This window comes from Oryza sativa, chromosome 11, assembly GCF_034140825.1.
Source record: "Oryza sativa Japonica Group chromosome 11, ASM3414082v1".
Lineage (NCBI taxonomy): Eukaryota > Viridiplantae > Streptophyta > Magnoliopsida > Poales > Poaceae > Oryza > Oryza sativa.
The window spans coordinates 6,519,364-6,541,518 of record NC_089045.1 but is presented as its reverse complement, the minus strand read 5'-3'; the positions used below and the strand labels follow the sequence as shown (position 1 = coordinate 6,541,518).

At 43.3% G+C, this 22,155-nt stretch overlaps 1 protein-coding gene across 1 annotated transcript; it reads right to left on the bottom strand.

The window, feature by feature from the left end:
* Positions 1-9,599: 9,599 nt before the first annotated feature.
* On the bottom strand, positions 9,600-16,781 carry LOC107279453 (uncharacterized). Its single transcript, XM_015761200.3, has 3 exons — positions 16,543-16,781; positions 10,451-12,305; positions 9,600-10,319 (listed from the first exon to the last, which is right to left on the bottom strand). Exons 1-3 carry the CDS (start codon positions 16,779-16,781, stop codon positions 9,687-9,689), a joined length of 2,727 nt encoding a protein of 908 aa, XP_015616686.2. The 3' UTR covers positions 9,600-9,686.
* Between the last annotated feature and the right edge of the window lie 5,374 nt (positions 16,782-22,155).

The window sequence follows — 22,155 nt, the reverse complement described above, 5'->3', positions numbered from 1 at the left end:
TCCAAATAAAAATTACAAGTGAACTGTCGTACATTTTATTATTGAGGTGGAATACCCCTGCCCTTTTACATGTCATTTGAATTGCCATAAAAGAATTTTGAAATGATCTAACAACACAGGTTGCATCATCATATGTTGTTTTTGCAAACACGTGTAGCTAAATTAGATATACACTATCTAAGAAAATAGAACTAACTATAAAATATGAATAGTCCAAAGAAAATCCAATTCCTTAAAGAAAACCGTAAACAACGAGTTTACCTAGGTAAGCGAGTTTAGCTAGGTCTTAGGTTTTCACCAATGGACCCAAAACATTCAACTAAAAAAAGAAAAAAATGACTTTCTTTGAATCTATACTTAATTTATTTAACATGTTTTATAAACAAACTAAGTCTTAAATGATGATGAAGATTATTTATAATTGCTTATACAGTTAAATTAAATATATATATATAATATAGATTAGAGAAATTATCAAAGCGATACGGACGATGAATATTTGTCAAGGAAACATACTCTCAAAACATTGCAGAGGCTATTCGATTAATATGATCCATTCTCAAACGCTGCTCACGATGCATGACCGCATGAATACGCGGGCTATCTCCCTAGTTGTTATAACAACAAGTGCAAAATTGAACAAATGTGCTAGGAACACCGAAACAATAACTGGGAATAGGTTACAGCATTTCCTTGATTTGAAGGAAAACTCAGAAATTGGATCTATTTCCTAAAAACAAAAGGAAAGGAACTTCAACCTATGATATCTCTCAACTAGCAAAATGAGTAGTGATATTTTACTTGTTTCCGTCATAGTCAAATCCTTCATCGTTTCACACAGAAATGGTGAATATATAGGCTGTGTTTAGTTACCTTCAAACTTCAATTTTTTTTTGAAAAGGACTAAAACACGGCTTGTATCTTGGATATTTGTGAAAACGGGGGTATCTGAATAAAACAAGCAAATAAATGTCCTAGAATAATAAAGAAACGCAGCATATGATAGGAACTACTCTCTCCGTAAAAAAAAAATGCAAACCCTGGGTTTCCGTGTCCAACTTTGACGGTCCGTCTTACAGGGAATTTTTTTAAATTCGTATTTTCATTGTTGTTAGATGATAAAACATGATTAATATTTTATGCGTGACTTGTCTTTTTAAATTTTTTCATAATTTTTTCAAATAAGACGGACGGTCAAACGTTGGACACGGAAATTAGAGTTTGTCTTTTTTTTTTTTGGGACGGAGGGAGTACTCTATACCACTGCACAACACCAAACAACCAGCTCGTGCCTCAAGGATTGAAATTCAGATATCTATAGAAGTACCTATAAAACCGTTGCCAGGATTGAACTCCTCAATTAACACCAGAGCAGCATCTGAAACTTTTGTTTGCTTCGATAGACTCGCTATGGTATGATTGGATGGCATGAAATTTCCGTTTTCGGATCATGATTGGGGATCCTATCTCAGGTGTTGGTCTCTCTATTGCAGCATATTTCACGATGGACCAGCAGTCTATCACTGCTAGAAAAAATATTTTTCAAGGCGGACAAAATCAGTCTTCCTAGGCGGATGGCCGGTCCATCTGTACAAAGAGGTTTGCGAAAATGAAGTTTTTTCGCAGGCGTGCCGCCTGGTCACATAGCCACTTGCGAAAATGGGACAAATCTGCCTGGAAAAATATACGCGCCAAAATATAACTTTTTTCTGCCAATTTTTTAATATTAACTTTTAATTAATAATGTTGCAATTAGTTAAGTAATACATAAATACATTTAACCATTAACAAACATTTAATTCGGATATAATGCATATATTGCTTAAGTTAAAAGTGCCGTCAATACATACAGTAATATTTACAACTAATATTGTCATTTCGAAATGCACGAATATAATTTTTATTATTTCATCGTGTTGGTATAATCCCGAGGAGACTTGTATTAATTATTCACTCATTGCTATGCTGACTTCACTTGCGGTGTATGAAGTGACAGAGATCCCGCTGTATATTTTTAATGCTTGTGTCATCAAAGCTAGTTCGACGTTTGTGTCATATAATATTCTAGGTGAAACCCCACGCATTGCTACAGGAATTTATTATGATAATAATAAAAAAAATAACATGTAAAATAGCTAGATAACATCAGATTAAGTAAGTTAATGTGGTTTATGATAATTTAAATTTAAATAGTATGTAGAATGGTGATTCAAACGTAAAAAGTAAGGTGGTATGACTTTATAAAAGAAGAAAAATAGGGAGATAGTTTGGACCGTAGATTAATCGATCATCTAAAGGCTAAAAACAATTGAGATGATATGGCTTAATTAGAGAAAAAAAGAGAAAGATAATTTTGACCATATAGATTAATCATTTAAGCACTAATTAACTGAGGATGAACTATTTAAGTATTTAGGATATCATAAAACATAATAAAGATATACATTGAAATATTATGTGAATTATGTGGGATGATAATTTAACATGCTTGTATTTTAAAAGCTCTTAAATTATAAAAAACGATAAAATTATTGATAATATAGCATGTTTGCATGATGTTTAAATGTGATGATTGTTAGTGGATGATGATGTAGCATCTTGTTAATTAGTGGATGATGATGTGACATCTTTAGATGTTAAGCTTAAAGAGTTAGTATGTTATAACTTTATAGTAAGATAGGATTAGTATATTAATTAGATGTGCAGTTCACCATTGGAATTATATCTAAGAGATTTACATCTTACATCCTTTGCGTTGCTGTTGTACCTGTCATTAACCCTAAGGAACTCATATGTGTAATATCCACAAAGGACACTGCTTTTAGGTTTTCTTGTGACATTTCATGACATACACATAGAAGGAATTAGTTATACATTGCAGGTAAAATTTTTAAATAAATAAGTGTGTAGAGTATTACTAGCCAGTATATATGCACTAGCAACTTCTCTATCATTTGCAGTTGTTCCCTGCCCTTTACTTTGTAGTAGTTGTACGCACTGTACACATAATAGGATTTATGATTCGTATTAATGAACAAAATTTAATAATTATGAATACTTCATGAATAGTACTTGCATGGATCAGAATCACTTACTATTGTAAGATTATTATGAATTATCTATACGACCTGTGATTATAATCGACGAGGTCCAGAACTGTAATGTTCTCGTACTTCGGGTAGAGCAAGAAACATACTTACTTACAGTTATATAGAGAGAAATCTATCATACTTACTTAAAGTTGTATACGGACATTATGACTCTTTTATTTTGAAATTTGAGGAATGCTCGTCCCACATACTCATCCCACACATTTATCCCAGCCTTCCATAAATTCTACATATGTTCCGTCAGTGGCTCAAGAAATACGTCAATATCAATCCAAGCCGTCAGGACCTTATATTAGGACACAGAGTAGAACGGACTTTTTCTTTTGACAAAGCCAGATAGAAAGATTGTACATGGTCAGAAGCATTGGCCAAGTGCTATGTGAGTTGCTTATGTCTCCAGATGAGTTCACTCCATCTGTACTCAAAGCAAACATAATATTTTGTGGGTCTTTAGCAAATTCTAGTTACTTTGCATCAAAGTTTTTCCACTGATGAGCATCCGTTGGGTGCCGGAGTATCTCATCTTTCTTGCTCCCTTCTTGATGCCAGCGCATTAATTCCGCATCTCTGGGGTTTTAGTACAAACGCAATATGCGGTCTTTAACAGAAATATACCACATTACCAGCTGGGGGATTTTTTTTCTTATTTTCCTCGAATGAGTTAGCCTCTTCTTTCTCAAAACTTACACATGGAGAAGTGTTTTTAGTTGATTTGTACCTGTTAGCACTGCATGTTGGGAATTTATCCAACTAAGCGTACTCCTTCCTGTATAGGATGCAGTGGTTCATGCACGCATGGATCTTTTTAACACCAAGAAAAAGGTGATAAATTAGTTTTTTCGCTTGATATGTGTTGCAAGGTAATGAGTTAGGCTTCGGTAGCATGTTTTTCAAAATTTGTAGTAAGCCATTAAAAATACTAGCAAACCAACCATACCTGGCCTTCAAGCGCATTAGTTCAAGCACTAATCGTAGTGTTGAGAACCCCCTGTCACAATCCTTTGACTCATCATACAAAAGATCCTTCTCTGCCTTCTCTAAAGATTCAAAATTATCTGTTGTCTAATGGACAACTGCGTCACGTCGAAAGGCGTGGTTCTCTCAACAGTAGTTGGAAGTAAAAACAATTGTATTGCTTAGTGAAAAATTTTTGGATCCCCCTATTACATGGCTTTAGGGGGCTATTTATAGTCCCATTACAGGTTCCCCTTTAGGGTTTAAGTTTTACAGGGGAATTTACATGGTTACCCTTATGATAGGGAAATTATTGGGGGCACATAGTGTCCTTTACATGTATGGGCCCCTATTGGGTTTAAATGGCTCGGCCCATTTATTTGCCGAAATCCCTCGGAGGCGCAACAGCCCGCAGGGCCTCCTCCCGGTGAGGTTCGGTACTTTGCGAAACCCGTGCCTTCGTGCCAAGGCTTTCGCCTCACCGTCTTCGCCTGTGCGGCCCTCTAACGAGGTCTTTGCCTGGCGAAGTCCGCGTATTCCGAGCCATGGCTTTCGCCATGTGGCTTTCGCCCATATGGTAGCCTTCTCAACCTTCGCCGCTTGCCTCCGGTCTGAGTCTGTTGCCTAAGCTCTTGGTTTCGGTAGGTTCGGCCGAGGGCCCTCGTGGTGTACCTCCAACATTATCTAAACCCCTAACCGACCCCATTAGCACATCAGGTTCTGTATGGCGTAACATTTCCTCTAAATCAATGATATTATCACCACAACTATCACCATCAGCAGCCTCAATGTGATCATCTTTGTCATGATAAGTCCATATTGTGTAACCCTTCATAAATCCACACGTCACCAACTGATCCCTTATTCTCGAACCGTCTATCCATACTTTTTCATTCTTACAATCAGTAAATGGACAATGTATCTCCGTTACATTGTTGTTGTAAGCGTGTGTTGTGGCAATATCAATAAATTTAGATACTTCATCCGTATATGACGACAAATACCTCGGCATATGATAGATTCATTGTCTGTCCATAACTCTGCAAACAATTCATTTACAATTATATTATAAATTAAATTGACATAATAGTACATATTTACAACCAAACTAAACTGTGCTTGTTATGAGAAAGAGAAATATAAATAAGTAGGGGATGGGGATCTACAACACATAAATTTTTCCTATTATGTGGGGAGTGTGGACAATACATATTTTCTCTCTCTTTGAAGGAAGATGTTTTTCTCTCTCTACACTAGATCTAGGTGACTGGGAAAGAGCAATATACATATAGTTTGGTAATTTAGGCACAATGGAAGAGAGAATAACATGACACCATGGTGTATACATAGATCAACCACAATCATAGCATAACAAATCATAAAAATGAAAAAAAATTGCATGCAAAACATGGTGCTTTCACTATTTTTGCATGCATAGATCCATCACTAATAAGGCCAAAAAATAAAAAAATTGTAAGAATTAATGGAATGCACGGATCTAACCACGGCAGAAAAATCCACCGAATTTCGAGTTCAAACCTCCCCACCCCCCAAAAAAATTTCTTGTTTTCAGAGAGAGAAACTCCATATGAACTGTTGGGAAACTCGGGGGGAGGAAGCACAATATATATAGGACCTTCTTTCCGTGCGGGCCACTTAAGTGCTCCACCTGGGAAGATGGATCTTCTAAGGTGGTCTGCCATCTAGCCCCTCCTTCCTATCTTACAGACGGATCGATGGGGCACATTTTTAGTTCACCTAGAAATACGGTAGTACCTCGTTTAGGAAAATGGTTTTTCTGGTACTATGTTGTATCCACCCTCTTGAGGAACGTAACCTTGGGTCTATTTGGGAAGCGAGGAGAAGCAGTAGAACACGAGGAAGGGAAGGGGATGAGAGAGAAGGAGGAAGGATAAAGGATGAGAGAAGGAGGCGCCGCAGTTGCCGGCGAACCTACGCTCCACACTATGGCCCTGTTTGGAAGATTAGCCCAGGACTAATTTTGAGAACTAATATTTAGTCATGAATTGGTAGGCTAAACATTAGCCTAAGGTGGTATGTTTGGATCCATAGGCTAATTCAAGGCTAAAAGGTGGAGAGAGAGTAGAAAGTGAGGAGAGAGAAGGAGAGAGAGAGCTGCTTTTTTATGGTCCCCACACAAAATTAGCCCCATTAGCATCCCTTGGAGGGGCTAATTCACTTGAGCCAAAAATTAGCCCACCTGTTTGGATCCTCGAGGGCTAATTCAGAGCTAAAAGGTAGGGGCTAATGTTTAGCCCATGGAACCAAACAGGACCTAAGTCGCCTCGCGTGTCACCCCGAGAGAAAATGGTGGATTATCCCCTTCACATATTTGTATCTGTTATTAGACAATACCAATCGACCAACATATTTTGCACCCACAATGACAAGAAAAACAAAACTGTTCTTCTTTTTAGAAGGTAAAGTCGGCGTTAGTTTTATATTCGTCACATTCAAAAAAAATTATATAATTATTTACTTCATGTTAGAACATTTTCTTTTATGTCAAGAAAAAGACAACAAACAAATGTTGGTCACGTTTAGTGATTTAAAAAGTTGGGTAACATATCGATATGCCCTCTGATTAAATAGATGGCGATGCATCGTTACCATTGAGCTAAGATAAATTTTATTATCCTTGAGAAAGTATCTGGAGGTATCAAGATTTTACTCTAGAAATTTTGGTACCCATCAAATTTTAGAGCATATTTTCCATACTTGAAGAAGTACTATGAGGTACGAGGTATCATGAGGTACCAATCTAATCTAACTATTGGTTTAAAGAGGCAGGATCGGCTAATGAAAATGAGGTGCCTCTGCTAATCACCGCCCACTCGGCCAATAGCGAGTTCGTCCGTGCCGCCCTCTTCTCCTCTCTTCCATCTGCCGCATCGCCGTTGCATCGCCGCAGCATCGAGTCTGCCGCTGCCGCCGTCGCATCCAGCCCGCCGCCCCGCGGCCGCCGTCTCATCGAGCACCCAGGCACTTTGCCAGACGGAGCTCCAAATCCATCACCTGTCAATTTGTCATCTCGTCCTCCACCCTCGTCTCAGCTTCCCTGGCGGACGACAGAGCAAGCGCCCCAAATCGGTGGCTTTCATATCAAAATTTTATTCGGCAAAATTGCTATTCAAAAAAAGTTGAAATTTATCCAAGAATAGCCTGATGACGAACATTTATCAAGTAAAATTGCTCTTACTAAAACTCCAAAAGGTCTGAACATAAGGGGAAGATGAATAAAAGTCATACATCTGTCTACGTACTGAATACTGAAAGCAATATACTAATATCCATCCATCAGCTGATGCCGGTGCTGTTCGATCTGCTTGCTTTCTTCTTCGTGCATGAAGCATCACTCGGCACCACAAAGGTTGTTGAGCGTCCTCGCTATCTGCCGCTTGAGCTGTGGCGGGGGCCACCGCCTACATCAACGGGATTATCGCGATGAGATTTGGCGACTGCTGTGCTTGGGGCAGCCAGATCCACCCCGCTCTCGCAGCGCGTAGGCCTTGCGGTCGGCGGCAAGTCGGCGACAGTCCTAGCGAAGTCGAGCTGTGAGAATGGAAGAGGAATGTGGCCATGGCTGGGCCGCCGGGGGATATCGGTGGAGGCGTCGTCCCTGGCTTCGCTCCTCTGCTCGGGATGCATATGCGAAATCATAGTTTTACCCCTAAAACTTACGAACGGAGTGGAGGCACCTGGTGGAAAGAGGTGCGGTACTGGGAGGTACCAAATCTTCCCAGCCGTTTGATCATGCGAAATCAATGGCTCTGATTCGGTACCTCCATCCCTCAAGGATGGTAAAATCTCTCTAAATTTTACGCTAGAAAATATGGTACCTTCCTATACCTTTTCAAGAATGATAAAATTACCCTTGAGCTAATATAAAACCTAACAGTTGTAAACTAGCACAAAAGCATTAGGAAGAAGTCAAAGCGGGCGGAATTACGTGAGAGAAAACCTCAGACCTTGTATGTGTGTACTATTAATTTTGTTTTCTGAAATGTGCACTCAGAGTTCCTATTTTTATTGTTGCGATATCATGCAGTGTAACTGATTGTATGTCCAATACAAATCCCAGCCTCTGCATCATGTGATGCACACAGGCGTACAATTTTTTTTTTGAACGACTCGCACGAGACGGTGCGAAGTTCTATTGATAAAGCAGGAAAAAATTACAAGATTACAACTCTGGAGAGTCGTAACTAGGAAAAGGAAAAAAATATACCACCACCCGCACACCAACAGCGCCAACACACAACCCGGGAGAAGGCTAGCACCGGACCGGCCGCCGCTAAGCGTGACCGACCGCCGCTAGACTAACAAAGGAACACAGACAAGATGTCCTTGGCTGATGCACCGATGCTCCACCACCTCTCCAGCTCTGCCGACATGCGGGACCCCTGCACCGGCGTCCTCCGCCAGCCAGTCTTCATGCGCCGAAGACCGCGCCACACCCACCGGCAGCTCCTCCTCGCACCGAGGTCGCCTCCTCCACCACCGGCCGCGCCTCTCGCGCCAAGCCGGCCTCCTCCACCGGACGCGCCTCTCGCGCCAATCCGGCCTCCCTCCATCGGCCGCGCCTCTCGCGCCAAGCCGGCCTCCATCTCCGCCTCTCACGCCGAGCCGGCCTCCGCTATCATCGGCTGCGCCACTCTGCGCCCAGCCGATCTCCGACCCCTCCTCCAAACGATGCCGCGCCGGCCCGATGTAGCCGTCTGCCACGCCCTTAGCTAGCCGTCCGAGGCCGCCATGCCTCCGGCGACCGTGGTCACCGCCACCGCAGCCACTGCTGCCAAACGCATACCCGCGCCTCCTCCTACCGTGCCACAGTAGCCACTGACGCCACTGCTGCCTCAGGCCACAGCCGCGGCTGCCACTGGCACCGCCGCCGTTGCCCTTCACCAGCCGCGCCGCCGGTCGCAGCCGTCCGCGAGCCTCACGCCGCCGTCGCCGCCATCGCTCGGCCCGCTGCCACCAGGGCCGCCATGCAGCCGCCGTCGCCGCCCGCGCGCATCTCGCCGCTGCGACGGCTGCCGCCGGCTGCCGTGCGAGTCGTCGCCGTGACGTCGCCGCGCCGTCGCCGCCGCCTCCGCTGCCGACGCCGCGCCATCGCCGCCGCCCTTGATGCGTCGCCGCGCCGCGGCCTCCTCCGCCACCAGCGTCCACACCAGCCGGATCCGGCCAGGGGATGGCCAGATCCGGCGAAGGTGATGCCGGATCCAACGTCTCCTCGCTGGGATCGGCCTCCGCCGCCGCTCCCCAACCGCCGCCGTTCGTCGCCTCTCCCGCGCTGAGAGGGGTCGCCGCCATGAAGAAGGCCCCGCCGCCGCCATCATGGCTCGTCCGCCGGCTTTCCGGCGGCGAGCTCCGGCGGCGGCGAGGTGGGGGAGGGGGAAGAGGAAAGGCGGCGGCGGCGCTAGGGTTTCGCCCCCCGTGTCGCCAGCGCGTGGGCGACGCGGGGGGGGTACCCTACTATACAATTGAAATTTCACAGGCGTACAATTTGTTCCATAAATAATGTACATTTTGGTTTTATTTAGCCGTCTTGGTTTAGAACAACAAAAGTGATAAGTTAAACCGAAGGACAACATCGAAGTTCTAGGTAACCAACTCTTTCAGTTGTTTCTCAATATCAGAGAGGAGAGGCCTGGCGGTCTTCTCCATTCCACAGTCGGTTCCAGTGAAAAGCATGCAGCTTTCAAGGTTAGCCATGGTATTCGTGGCCTTGGTTAGTAACTTCACGAATTCCTTCTTCTGATCACTGCAGCGGTTGCGGCGCATAATTGGTTCAGCAATCTGGCCGCAGAGCTTGATGATCCTCAGAGAGACAGGCGTCGCCTGACGTTGGCAGTTGTCGTCTACGATAGCCTTGAGCATATTCAGAAAAGCGCCTCCACCACCTGAGATTTTCTCTTCGATGATAAGAGCAAAGTTCTCTGGTTCGATCAGTTTGTCACGCATCACCAAGGTCAGGGATAGCAACGCTTCTTGCAGTTCCTTCATGTCAGCTTCTTCGTGATCGTTTTCTTGATCGGATGCCTTGTCATGGGCCCTCCGGCCTTTCTGCTTTGATGCCTTTCCATGCGCCTTCCAGCAATTCTGCTTTGGACGTTGCATCTCTTCATCATCTACCTGTGAAAAAATTCCCCAGTTCTCTTCATTGGCTCCCCGTGCAGAAGTTGTTCTTGCAGATGCTTTTGTTTCATGTGTTTTCTGTATTTCATCGAGGACCTGCAACGGTGATGCAACTTATTTTTTTTAGAAACAATGGTGATGCATTAGGTAAAACCACTAGACACTTTTTGACAGGAGAGTTTCTTGAATTGTGAGAAATCGATAAACAGAGTTAGGCTTTGTCGCACCTTTTGGAGGAAAGTTTGATCGACGTGTTCCTTACAGTGGGTGCAAAGATTCTCCAAGATCTCGGCTGATATTGTCCTGTGTCTGGTGTTGTACTTGGCATCAAGCATTCCAATGAGACGATCAACGATGTCATTATGCTCCCTCACGATGAACTTAGAGATAGCTTCACTCTTTGATGATAAGATTGACAGTGTTTCCCCAGCTGTAGCTTTGATGGTCTTGTTCATCTTCTTCTTCTTCTTGATAGGTATAGGGGCTCTCAGCTTCTTCTTCTTCCTCTTCTTGATGGGATTGGTTGCAGCAGGAGGAACTGGTGGTAGTTGTATTTCATCTTCCCCTCCATTAGCGAGGAGGAAGGTCTGCAATTGCTTCCTGACGAGGTTTTCTCTGGTTTCCAAGGTGATGTCGAGAGAAGAATCCAAAACAAGTTCAGTGAAGATCTCCATGGTTCGCACCTGCTGCTCCTCTGTTCCCAGATCAAGAATACTTTGCAGGTTGGTGACCGCCTGTTTATTTGAGGAGATCTCGTGGCGCAGCCTTGTTCCAGGAGCGGCATGGGTTATGAGGTGGTGCACCACCTTGAGCGAGCTGTTTGCTATGTTGGCCCACGGCTCGCTCCTGCCGATGTCTTGGATGAGCGTGGCAGAGTAGAGCGGCACGGTGATCTTGTCGAGGAGGCCCGGAGCGGCGCGGATGTCCGTGCAATTGTGTGGGTCGCAGGTGAGCCCCTCGAGAATCCTGAGTCCCTGCAGGATCAGCTCGTTGCAGCCTACTTGTTCTTCTTCTTCTTCCCTGCCATCGTTCTCGTTTTGTCGCATGCCAACACCTGGCTTCTTCCTCTCACGCCGCCGCTGCTTCCTCTCACGCCGCTTCTTCTCCATTTCTGCTTTTCTACGAGCCCATTCCCGATCTCTTCTTTCAGATGGTAAGAGCTGATCATCGTCGCGCTGATTATTGTTCCAGAGTGGCTGGACGGTTGTTTCGAGCAATGATGACACGGACCGGATTGCTCCAGGGAAGTGCGCAAGCTGGATGCCGCCGGCGAGATGCGCCACAATCCTCGCGGCGAGGACTCTCATCTCTTTGTTGTTGTTGCCATCTGATTCTGACTCTGATGATCCTGTTCCTGTTTGTGTGCTCCCCAGCTTATCTACGAGTATCTGTATCTTGGTCTTGGAGCGAAGAATAATGCTACTCGCATCTTCCCCGGCCGTGATGAGCCTGTCTAGGATCCTTGCTCCCCAGAGGCATTCTTCCTGCGACTCAGATTCCAGCAGCCCTGCTGCGTAGCTGAGAAAGGTCCTTTTCTCAGCAAGAGGAGCAGGGTCCCGCACGCATTTCTTCCGGGTGTACTGAAGGTATTTTCTAACTGACCTCATGCGCCACTCTTCTGGGAACTTGCATTGCTTGGAGAAATTAACGGCGAGGCTGATCTCGCAAATGAGAAGACATATCAAGAAGCAGTAGAGCACACACTGGCACAGAACCAGGACGTAGAAGAAGTCCAGTCCTGGCGTCAGGTTCGCTAAGCTGCTCGCTTCACCAGTAATAATGGAGGAGGATGAGGATTTGTCCCAATGGCCCTGGTAATCACGGTGCCTCAGGCGCCATGACGAGAGGCCGATGCACACGATAGGACCAAAAAAGTTGAATAGGAGTAGAATATTGAACATCGGAAGGACTGGGCTTGCTAGTATTGCAGTAAATGCGTGAGCAATCGCCCCCTCCCCAACACGAATGTATGAGGGCAACAATGGCAACGTCAACAAGTCGGAGGCAGTAACGAGTACCATATTTCTTATGTTCCAAACGCTGACTGTCAGGATGTCCTGCGACTGCAACTCGTTGAAGATGCTGTGGGATGGACAAACAGAGTAATGTTAATGATATGCACGTCCCAGAGAAAGTCATAGTATAGACGATTGCATCACACACTGTATTCGTAAATCTTAGTATGCACATGCGCGTGCATCCCGTTGTAAAGCTATGAATATTTCTTTTTACATGACTTTTATATATGATATTATACTGTTACATTTTTTAACTTATGATCTTATACTTTGAGTTAACTATGGGGAATTATTCTAAACTCTCAAATAATTATGAAAACTTTTGAAACAATTCAGCAAGATAGAATAACCAAGATCAGCGCTGAGAGAAATTATGTTGCTTGAGATGCATTCTACAGGTGTCAATCGGCACGCGCGAGATGTACAAGTCTGCATAGAGAGCCTCCTCCTTATCTCTTCCCACACGAGCACACGCGGTTAGAGTGGAGCGGGTGACGACACGCCCGCGCCCCCCCCCCCCTCTTCCAGCAAACTGGCCCCATGGAGAAGAGGGGATGTAGTTGAGCGACGGCGATGTCCGTCCAGTGAGTTCCCTCCTCCTCTACCCCCCCTCCTCCACCGTTCCGCTGCTCGGCCTCGCCAACACCAAAAGGCGTCAACGTGCTAACGTGGCCACGCCAACCGGTCTCCTTCCCTTCCCCTTTGCCCCGCTTTGCCTCCGCCACCTACACTGGATTACCTCCCACTGCTGGCACCGGGGTTTTGGCGGCACCACCACTCCACCTCACCGGCACCAAAAACATCAACTTGTCAGCGTGACCCAGCTGGCCTCCTCCCCCTCCCCCTCCCCTTCGCTTCACTTTGCCTCCACTGCCAACACTAGCCTACCCCCCGTTGCTGACCCCATGGCTTCGGCGATGCCACCGCCGCCTCGCCGTGTGCCCTAGTCCGTCACCCACCACCGGTTTGCTGCCTCCCATGTCATCCCTCTAAGCCCGATCACCCACTCCCCCTTCCCATAGCGCTACCCTTTCCCCACCCTACCCTCAAAACCTTAATCCTAGCTTGTCGCCATGTGGTCGAAAACCGCACACAACTTCTCTCCCTGGCGCTTCTAATAAGTATTCTACTCCCTTTGTTCTCTTATATATGACGTTGGTTACAAAATACAAGAAAACCCCACGAAAATCGCTCCTAGGCCTATTCGACGACTGGCGCCAATTTTCAGTAGCTGCCACCCCACAACACTCTGTACTAGCCGAGCCACTGCCATTAAGCACTTCCCTGCCAGATCAGCCCAATCGACAGTGGCCACAGTGCCCTCTTCGTGTCGAATGTATTGCGACAATCCCAGATGAGCTCCCGGTCCTCCACGCCTTTGCCATTCTTTTATCTTGAACATAATCCTGCCCATGCCCCTTCCACCATGCGTCACCACTTCCTGTGTTGGATCCGGCTGGCTGACGGCCAAAACCTCGGGATTTGGACGGTTGATGCCTTGATGGTATGCATTTCCTCTCTCAAGTTAGTTCTGATGGATAAGTTGGAGAGGAGGAAGGATGGCAACGGGGCTGCACCCGCCGGGTTGTAGCATCCCGTCCCTGTCCCCGGAGTGGAGAAAATCTCCCGTCTCCATCCCCATCCCCGCACTCGGGTGGAGATTTTCCCCCGTCCCCGTCCCCATGCGGGTGATAGCCACCCACCGGGTTCCTCACCCCCGACGACGGCAGCAAGAAGACACAGCAGCAGAGGAGGCGACAATGGCATCTAAACAGCGGCAACGGCGTGCAGCAGGCGCTCGCGCGAGCTCGTGGCTTGGCGACGGCAACAACGGCGTGCACGCGGCGCCCCACTCGAACCCGCGGCTTTGGAGGCGGCGATGGCAGCTCATCGTGGACGCGCTGCGACGCGGCACGGAGGCAACAGCAGTGCAGCATCACTGCAGCTTGGCTTGGAGGCGGCGGCGATGTGGCGTGGTCGACTGCCGCGGCTTGGTGGCGCCCCTGGCCTTGGTCAACGAGAGGACGAGTGGTCCGTGCTGTTGTTTGTGCCTAGGGTTTAGTTGGTATATATGCACCTACGAATGGGCCTCAAGTGGGCTTTTAATTTCTTTATGGTTGTGGGCTTTTAACATAGACATGTGCACATGGACCTAACTACACAGGCCCCATGGGGATTCGGGGACGGGGAGCTAAGGAATGTCCCCGCCCCCGCTCCACCCGACGGGGGGCAATTTTTGTCTGATAACAACCCCATGGGGGATGATATGGTCTCATTTGAAGCCCCTAATAGAGGTTTTCCCCGTCGGGGATCGGAGAGAGTGACGAATGAGCAAGAGGGATTGGGGCAGGACAGGATACCCCCACCGTCTTGCCTTCATTCTCACGCAAGATAAGCAGAAGGCCAGACAACCGCAACAGACCTACAGCCTCATCTTTTCGCTTTTGCTTATGCTTATCAGCCAAAATTTGAATTTCAACCTTAAATTTAAAGTTGATTTTAAAGTTTTTTCATCAAAATTTATTTTTCAGCATTTGCTTTTAGATCGTTAAGAACGCATATATAAAAGTTTTATTTACAAACTATTTTTCGTTTACAAATATACCGTTTGGCTAGCACAGTCGTGCCAGCTTCCTTGCTGATGCTGACGCCCACAGGTGCGCGCATGGGCAGCTGATGCGTCTGCGCTTGCACGTGTCGAGGCCCATTGGGAAAGGTGTTTATGTTTTTTTTTGTTTGTTTGAATTATTTTGATTGTATTTTAGAAGTCCACCTACATCATGAATCTTTCAACCCAAATTTTAAAACATTCTATTGAATCTTTAAAAAAAATAAGAGAATAACTTTCAACTCAAAATTTCAAAATTTTAAACTTCCATTCCGAACTTAGAAACTTTTAAGTCGAATTTAAAAAATCTCATCTCAAAATTTAAAACACTGAACTCAACTTTTTAAAAACTTTCAACTCAAAATTAAAAAACTTCCAACTCAAACTTCAAAACTTTTTTACTTAGATTTAAAGAACTTTCAACGCAAAATTCAAAACTTTCAACTCAAAATTAAAAATCTTTCTACTAAAATTCAAAAACTTTCAAGTCAAAATGTAAAAGCTTTCAACTACAAATTTAACACCGTCAAGTATTTTTAAAAACTTTTGAACTACATTATTTATGTATTGCATTTTTTTAAAAAATAATACTAAATACGTACTATCAATAGCGCGTACTAATAGTCGTAGTGGGTATATATACTTTAGAGTAGCGGTGGGCACGGCTGCACTACTTACCAGGACAACAGAGTGAGAGATGGTGAGTTGGTGACTGTCGTGTTTCTAGTGTGAGCAAAACTCAAGGCCATTTTTTTCCTGGTTGCGGTTGTATTTCTCTTCTCAATGAAATTAGGTAAAACTTCTGCTTATGTTCAAACTTAAGAACTTTTACGATATATTTACTACCAATATAATAATGGCAATTTAGGATTTTAAAAAATTATGTATTTGGCAGCGTCACCCGCCTGGACTTGTTGTGGCTACCGGTGCCTCCCCATGAAGAACACTGACTAGGAATGAGTAAATAGTAATACTCTCTCCTTTTATAATTATATTATAAGTCGTTTGAATTTTTTTTCTAATTAAACTTCTATTTGTTTGACCAAATTTATAGAGAAATATAGTATGTTTTCAACAAAAAAACAAAAATATTATCAAAATATATTCAATGTTAGATTTAATGAAACTAATTTGATATTTTAAATGTTATTAATTTTTCTATAAACTTGGTCAAACTTAAAAAAGTTTAAATAGAAGAAAAGTTAAACTAGGGAGTAGTTTGGATTGCTCGGGGGAAAACGTCTTGCGTTGTTTCAATATATGCTATGATTTTACCGATTGCCACCACCAAATAGTGTAGAAAGAAAATTAACCCTTTTAATATGTAATCTACTTAAGTAAAGGGGCAAGAACACATCAATCTAAATACTTCAGTTACTTATACTAACAGTACTCCTTATAAGTTTAAAAAAAAAAAGTGTGTAAGGCTGTCAGTTGTGCCCTCGTATTCCATATAATCTTTTTTTAGACACCATATAATCTTTTAAGAGAGAAGGAAAAGCAGTGGGGTAGGTATATTTTTAGAGTAATTTTACTACTTCATCCTTTTAAGTTCAAACAAGGTACCTAAAACTTTACGCTCATACCTCGAGTTACATACCTATTAAATATGGAAATTATCCGTACTTTTACTAGTGCTAGCAAATTCTAGTGGCAAGGGCGCGCTGAAAAGATGGAAAATTAATTGACAAACCTGGTTGCCTGTACAACAGTAATTGCTGTCAAGCACGCGAAATCCTTTCTTTGCAGCGAGCTGACGTAGCCACCAAGGAGGACTACCGTCGACCACGTGAACGCAAGGTACGCCATGAACGTGAAGACCATTCTGATGTACACCTGCACGGCGAGGTTACGATTGATACTCACTTCCAGCTCGGCGCGGTTCTCCTGTCGTCGGTCGGACTCCGACTCGGACTCGCCGCCGGCAATCATCGTACCCTCCACCAGCTATGCTTCGCTTCAATATGGGGCGAAGCTGCAGCAGGCCACACATACCATATATATAGTACTTCGTCCGTTTCACAATGTAAGTCATTTTTAGTATTTCTCATATTCATATTGATGTTAACGAATCTAGATAAATGCATATGTTTAGATTCATTAACATCAATATGAATGTAGAAAATGGTAGAATGACTTATATTGTGAAACGGAGGGAATACTTCTCTCTTTTTTTTAATATATGATGTCGTTGATTTTTTTAGATATCTTTAACCATTCATCTTATTAAAAATATTACTACATATGTTTTATAATATAAGAAGTTTTAGAGTTGGACACAGTAATTAAGAAAGTAGATAGGCTAGGTTGCAGTGACCTAAATAGCACCCTAAGGTTCTGAGTTCAAATCTCTATAGGAGCGAATTTCAGATTGAGTTATTTGAGGACTAAATTCCCTGTTTGATAAGCTAAGTTCCCAATTTAAAAATGTTGTATATATCCGGTTGGATGTAGAGGCCGGGTAAAAAATACCCTTATCTAAAAAAAAAAGAAATATGTGGGAAAAATGAATGGTGGATGGTTGTGACTTGTGATTGGTTGGGAAAAGGAATGTTGGTAGAGAAGTTGTTATATTTTAGGATAAATTCTGAATGCTAAAAATTATTATATATTGGGACAGATGGAGTATATAATTATTATTTATTTTATAATGATTTGATTTATTATCAAATGATCTTTAGGCATGACGTAAATATTTTTATATTTACACAAAGTTTTTAAATAAAACAAATAATTAAGCATTTGTTAAAAAGTCAATAACATCGAATGTCTGGAAGAGGCGACGCTAGCAATTCTTCTTGTTAGGTTTAGCGCTAGCTGTTACTGGCCACTTGGCTATATAGTCCATGGAATCATCGTCAATAAATTAGCCCCACCAGTTTATCGAAGTGCAGATAATAATAAACTGGGACTGTCACGAAAGGTCACGGACGATCCTATTCTTCGTGTGGAATCAGGGGAACGATGGCGGCTGGGCGATCCAGCCAAATAAGCCAGCGGGGTCATCACGTAGTACGTACTACCTTCCATTTCAAAATTAATTAGCTTCTTTTTATACACGAATTGTCGAATTTGCATATAAACCAGTTCAGTTTTGTAATATATAAATGAATTTATTTTAGCACGAAAAAGTACTAAACAATATTCCTATTTTGGAGTCTTATGTCCAGAGAGTTTTAACAATGAAAGTTAATTTGTCACAGGTAAACGGGGTCTGCAGGGCGGATCCAGATCACTACCACCGGGGTCAGATGACCCCGATGACGTTTATCAATCCATCAGCCAAAAGCTCGTTGATGATTGACCCCGCCAGCAGCTCCAATGATTTAATGCACCCCACTCCCTTGAAACTACGTTCAATTCGGTTCAAAATATAGCAGCTAAGTACAACATGAAATATTTATAGTATGATAAATTTGGAAAAAAAAATGTCCGTACGGATGGAGATAGTACTATATAACAATGTGTGTGTTCAAATTTTGAGAAACGTATATTCATACCTCATGGGATACTGGGATATACACTTGTTGTTGCATGTCACTTGCATGTCACTTAAAAAGTTATAAAAAAAGTAAGATAGATCAATATGTGTTACTCCACAAACTTGTACTCTCTCGGTTCCATAAAAAACGAATCTAGAACTAGATATGACATACTCTAATACTACGAATTTATATGTTCAGATTTATAGTATTACGATGTGTCACATCGGATTCTAGGTTGATTTTTATGGGATAGAGAAAGTAGGTTCAATTCAACCTGTACAAATAGAAACAAAAACAATAAATTTAACTATGAATAAAACGCATAAGTCATACTCAAATTTGTTAGGGACAACTTTGTTTTTGCCCTCACTTTCATCTCAATATTGATTTTGCCCATATTTTTTTAAGGTTTTCTTTTTGCCCCCACTTTTTTTGAACCGAACAATCCGTTTACCCCTTTTTAGATGGAGCAGTTAACGGTGTTAACTTTTTATCAAAAGGATATTTATACACCCTTCCATCTTTATTCATTAATTGTGATTTTACACCTAGCCCAAACTCGAAGGCGGCTAGCTTGCTGGCACTGCCCTACTTCTTCCCTGGGGCAAAATTGGGGGCAAAGTGATGTCTAAATTGGGGGCAAAATCACAATTAATAAATAAAGATGGAAGAGGGTATACATGTCCTTTTGACAAAAAGTTAACACTGTTAACTGCTTCATCCAAAACAAGGGCAATGTGGGGGCAAAAATGAAAACCCTAAAAAGTAGGGGTAAAATCAATATTGGAGATGAAAGTGAGGGCAGAAATGAAATTGGCCCAATTTATTACAATTACTTCTAATTGCATAAGTTAAATTTAAACTTGCATATTTATCAAATGATATATCACATATTGATCTATCTTATCAAGTTTTTTTTTTGATAACTTTTTTAAGTAACATGCATAAAACGACGGATATCTCTTGAAGAGACAAAAATCCATGTCCCCAACTCTGTTGTAGAATAAAGTAAGTTGTACATCTATTTTATCATCTCAACCGATTATGACTATCTCTATGTCAACTTTTCTATCTCAACCAATCCAAACAATCTCCTATTTATTTCTATTTATTTTTTAATCCAGCACTACTACACATATTAAATTTTCTTACTAAATTTATAGTAGCAATTATCTCAACTGTTTAATTTAAGTTGAAGAAAGTTATAAAAAATTATAGATACACGTTTCCTTTTTAATCAACTCTTAAAATCTCCGAGAGCTCTCCACCGCCATCGCCTGCTCCCATAGACGACGGTGCCTACCCTCCACGCGAGGTCGGGCATTGGTCGAGCAGTGTCGTCATTGCATCATCCTACCGGCCCGAGGTCACCTCCGCATCCACCGCTCATATCAAGGCTGCCGGGTCGCTCAGTTTTGCGGCTTAAGCTCGGCATATGCGCTACTAGAGTGCGCATCTCGGTCCACCAATCATGGTTCACCCAAGTCACATTGGACCTGCTCCAGCATAGGTCTAACCGAAGCCACAACTTTAGGTCTTGAGCCTACACAACCCATAAGATTAGTCGGACCGTCCACACCTTTTAAGTCATGCTCCCCATCATTAATTACCGATGTGGAACTAAACTCAATAATGTCCCCCATCACACATCGGGCCCAACAATCTCTCCCATTACATCAACCCATGTGACCCCGAAGACTTGTTACCTGGCCTCAGGCCCAACATCTACCGGTCATATCGATCCATGTGACCCCGAAGACTTTTTACTCGGCCTCCCCACCATGTAACCCATGAAAATTGTTCCGGGTTTCAAACCTTAGACTCTGATACCACTTGTTAGAGTGTGCAGCTCGGCCCACCAACCGTGGGCCATCCAGGTCACATTGGGTCTGCTGTACCACTTGCCCAACAAGAGCCACAACTTTAGGTTATGGGCCTACACAACCCAAAAGACTAGTCTGATGGGTGAAGACCGCTTCCACCTTTTAAGTCATCCTCCCCCATCATTAATTACCGATTGTCAGCTTTGCCCAAGGATACGAACGGAGCAGCAAACTCACGCAAGCAGCGAACTCAAGCGATGACACACGCAAGAGTAGCAAATTGTAGTGGACACACACGATAGATCGACAATGGCGACGCACACGCACTAAGCTTTTCTCTCTATGGCTCAATGGAGATGAACACAGGGAAGCTTTGCGGCAACAAATCTCTTTATCTGTGACTCACACACACAAACACAGAATTTACATGGAGCTTATAAGGCCCAGGCGACGACGTGAGTTACACGCCGAGCAACGTCCTGATGGCCGAGTCTCACGCACATATACGCTCACACGATCTATACATGCATAGCCACCGACTACTGCATGCCATGCTCCACGATCCGCATGAGACAGCTAACAACCCTGAGGAATCGCACCAACTAATCCATGCAAGACACACACACAAACTAATTATGCACTAACAAATTAGTTAGTCTACCATGCAAACACAAACACGTACTTCACGTTGCTGCCTATACACAACACATGCAATTAAGGATATATCAAGCCTACTAGTCAAGATTAATACTAACACATACGAGTTGTGAGACTAAACAGGTCCACTAAAAATTAGTGCATCCAAAGTTAAGGTGTTTCGATTTAAGCTAATATGTTCTGATATATTTTGTGTCTGTAGATTCCTTTTCAAATTTCACTCTGTCTGCTTGAATCTGCTAGACCTATTCTAACGCGACGCGCGACGATGACTGCCACGACGACGACGGTGCCGATGCCTTGGTCTAACCGCCGGCTGCGACGACGCAGCCTGGATCCGCCGCCGGCTCGCAACGGGCACGCCGATCCACTACCGGCTGGTCTCAGGTAGGGAAAGGGAGGCGACGGCTGCGGCGGCGGCGAAGAGGTGAGGCGGCGGCTCGGCTCCTCCCTCTTTCGGCGACGGGCATATATATATATAGTTGCAGCGACGTAAGTAGCACCCCGAAGTCTTGAGTTCAAATCTTTATAGGAGCAAATTTTATATTGGATTATATAAGGGTGTATGTTCTTAATTTAAAAGTAGGCCTGGTAAAAATATACCCTTCTCTAAATAAAAAAAAAAGGCCCAAACCCTTAGCAACCAGGCCTTAATTAGCGGAGTCGCAGACTCGCTTGTTAAAAAATATACCCTTCTCGGAGTCGCAGACTCGCTTGTAATTTGGCAACGTTTGCGATCTTAATTAGCGGAGGGAAAGCTTAGGAGACGACTACGGATCGGACATCTGATGCGATTGTTTTCGTCGGACGTCTGTTCTACTGTTGGATCCACATCCATCCCTTTATGTCCATCTGATTAAAAAAAACTATTACATACGTATGCAGAGAAGAGCAACAACAAGAAAAGTTTAACCGTGCATGCTCAGTACCAAATGAGAGAGGTACATGGATAGTGACAAGCTTCAAACTATTTTTTCTCGAAAACTATTTATCCAATTTACAATTTGATTACACTGTTGTATTCGTTATAATTAAATCTATATAACAAGATATCACATCATTATATTCTGAGAAAAAAATACAAATGTTTCAACCGTTGAACTTGGATGTTTCACGTGTGAGAAATAAATGTTTCAATTGGAATTTGACTATGTTGCACATTTTAAGTTCTATATTGTAGTAGATCTTTATAAATATTACACGTGATATTATTTAGATGTTTCACTAGTTCAATGTAAATGTTGCACCGGTGTTTTTTTTAGTGTTTCAATAAATAGGTGTAGTGTTGCAACACTTATAACTCGATGTTTCATATATAGAATAAAAATGTTTCAATTAGGA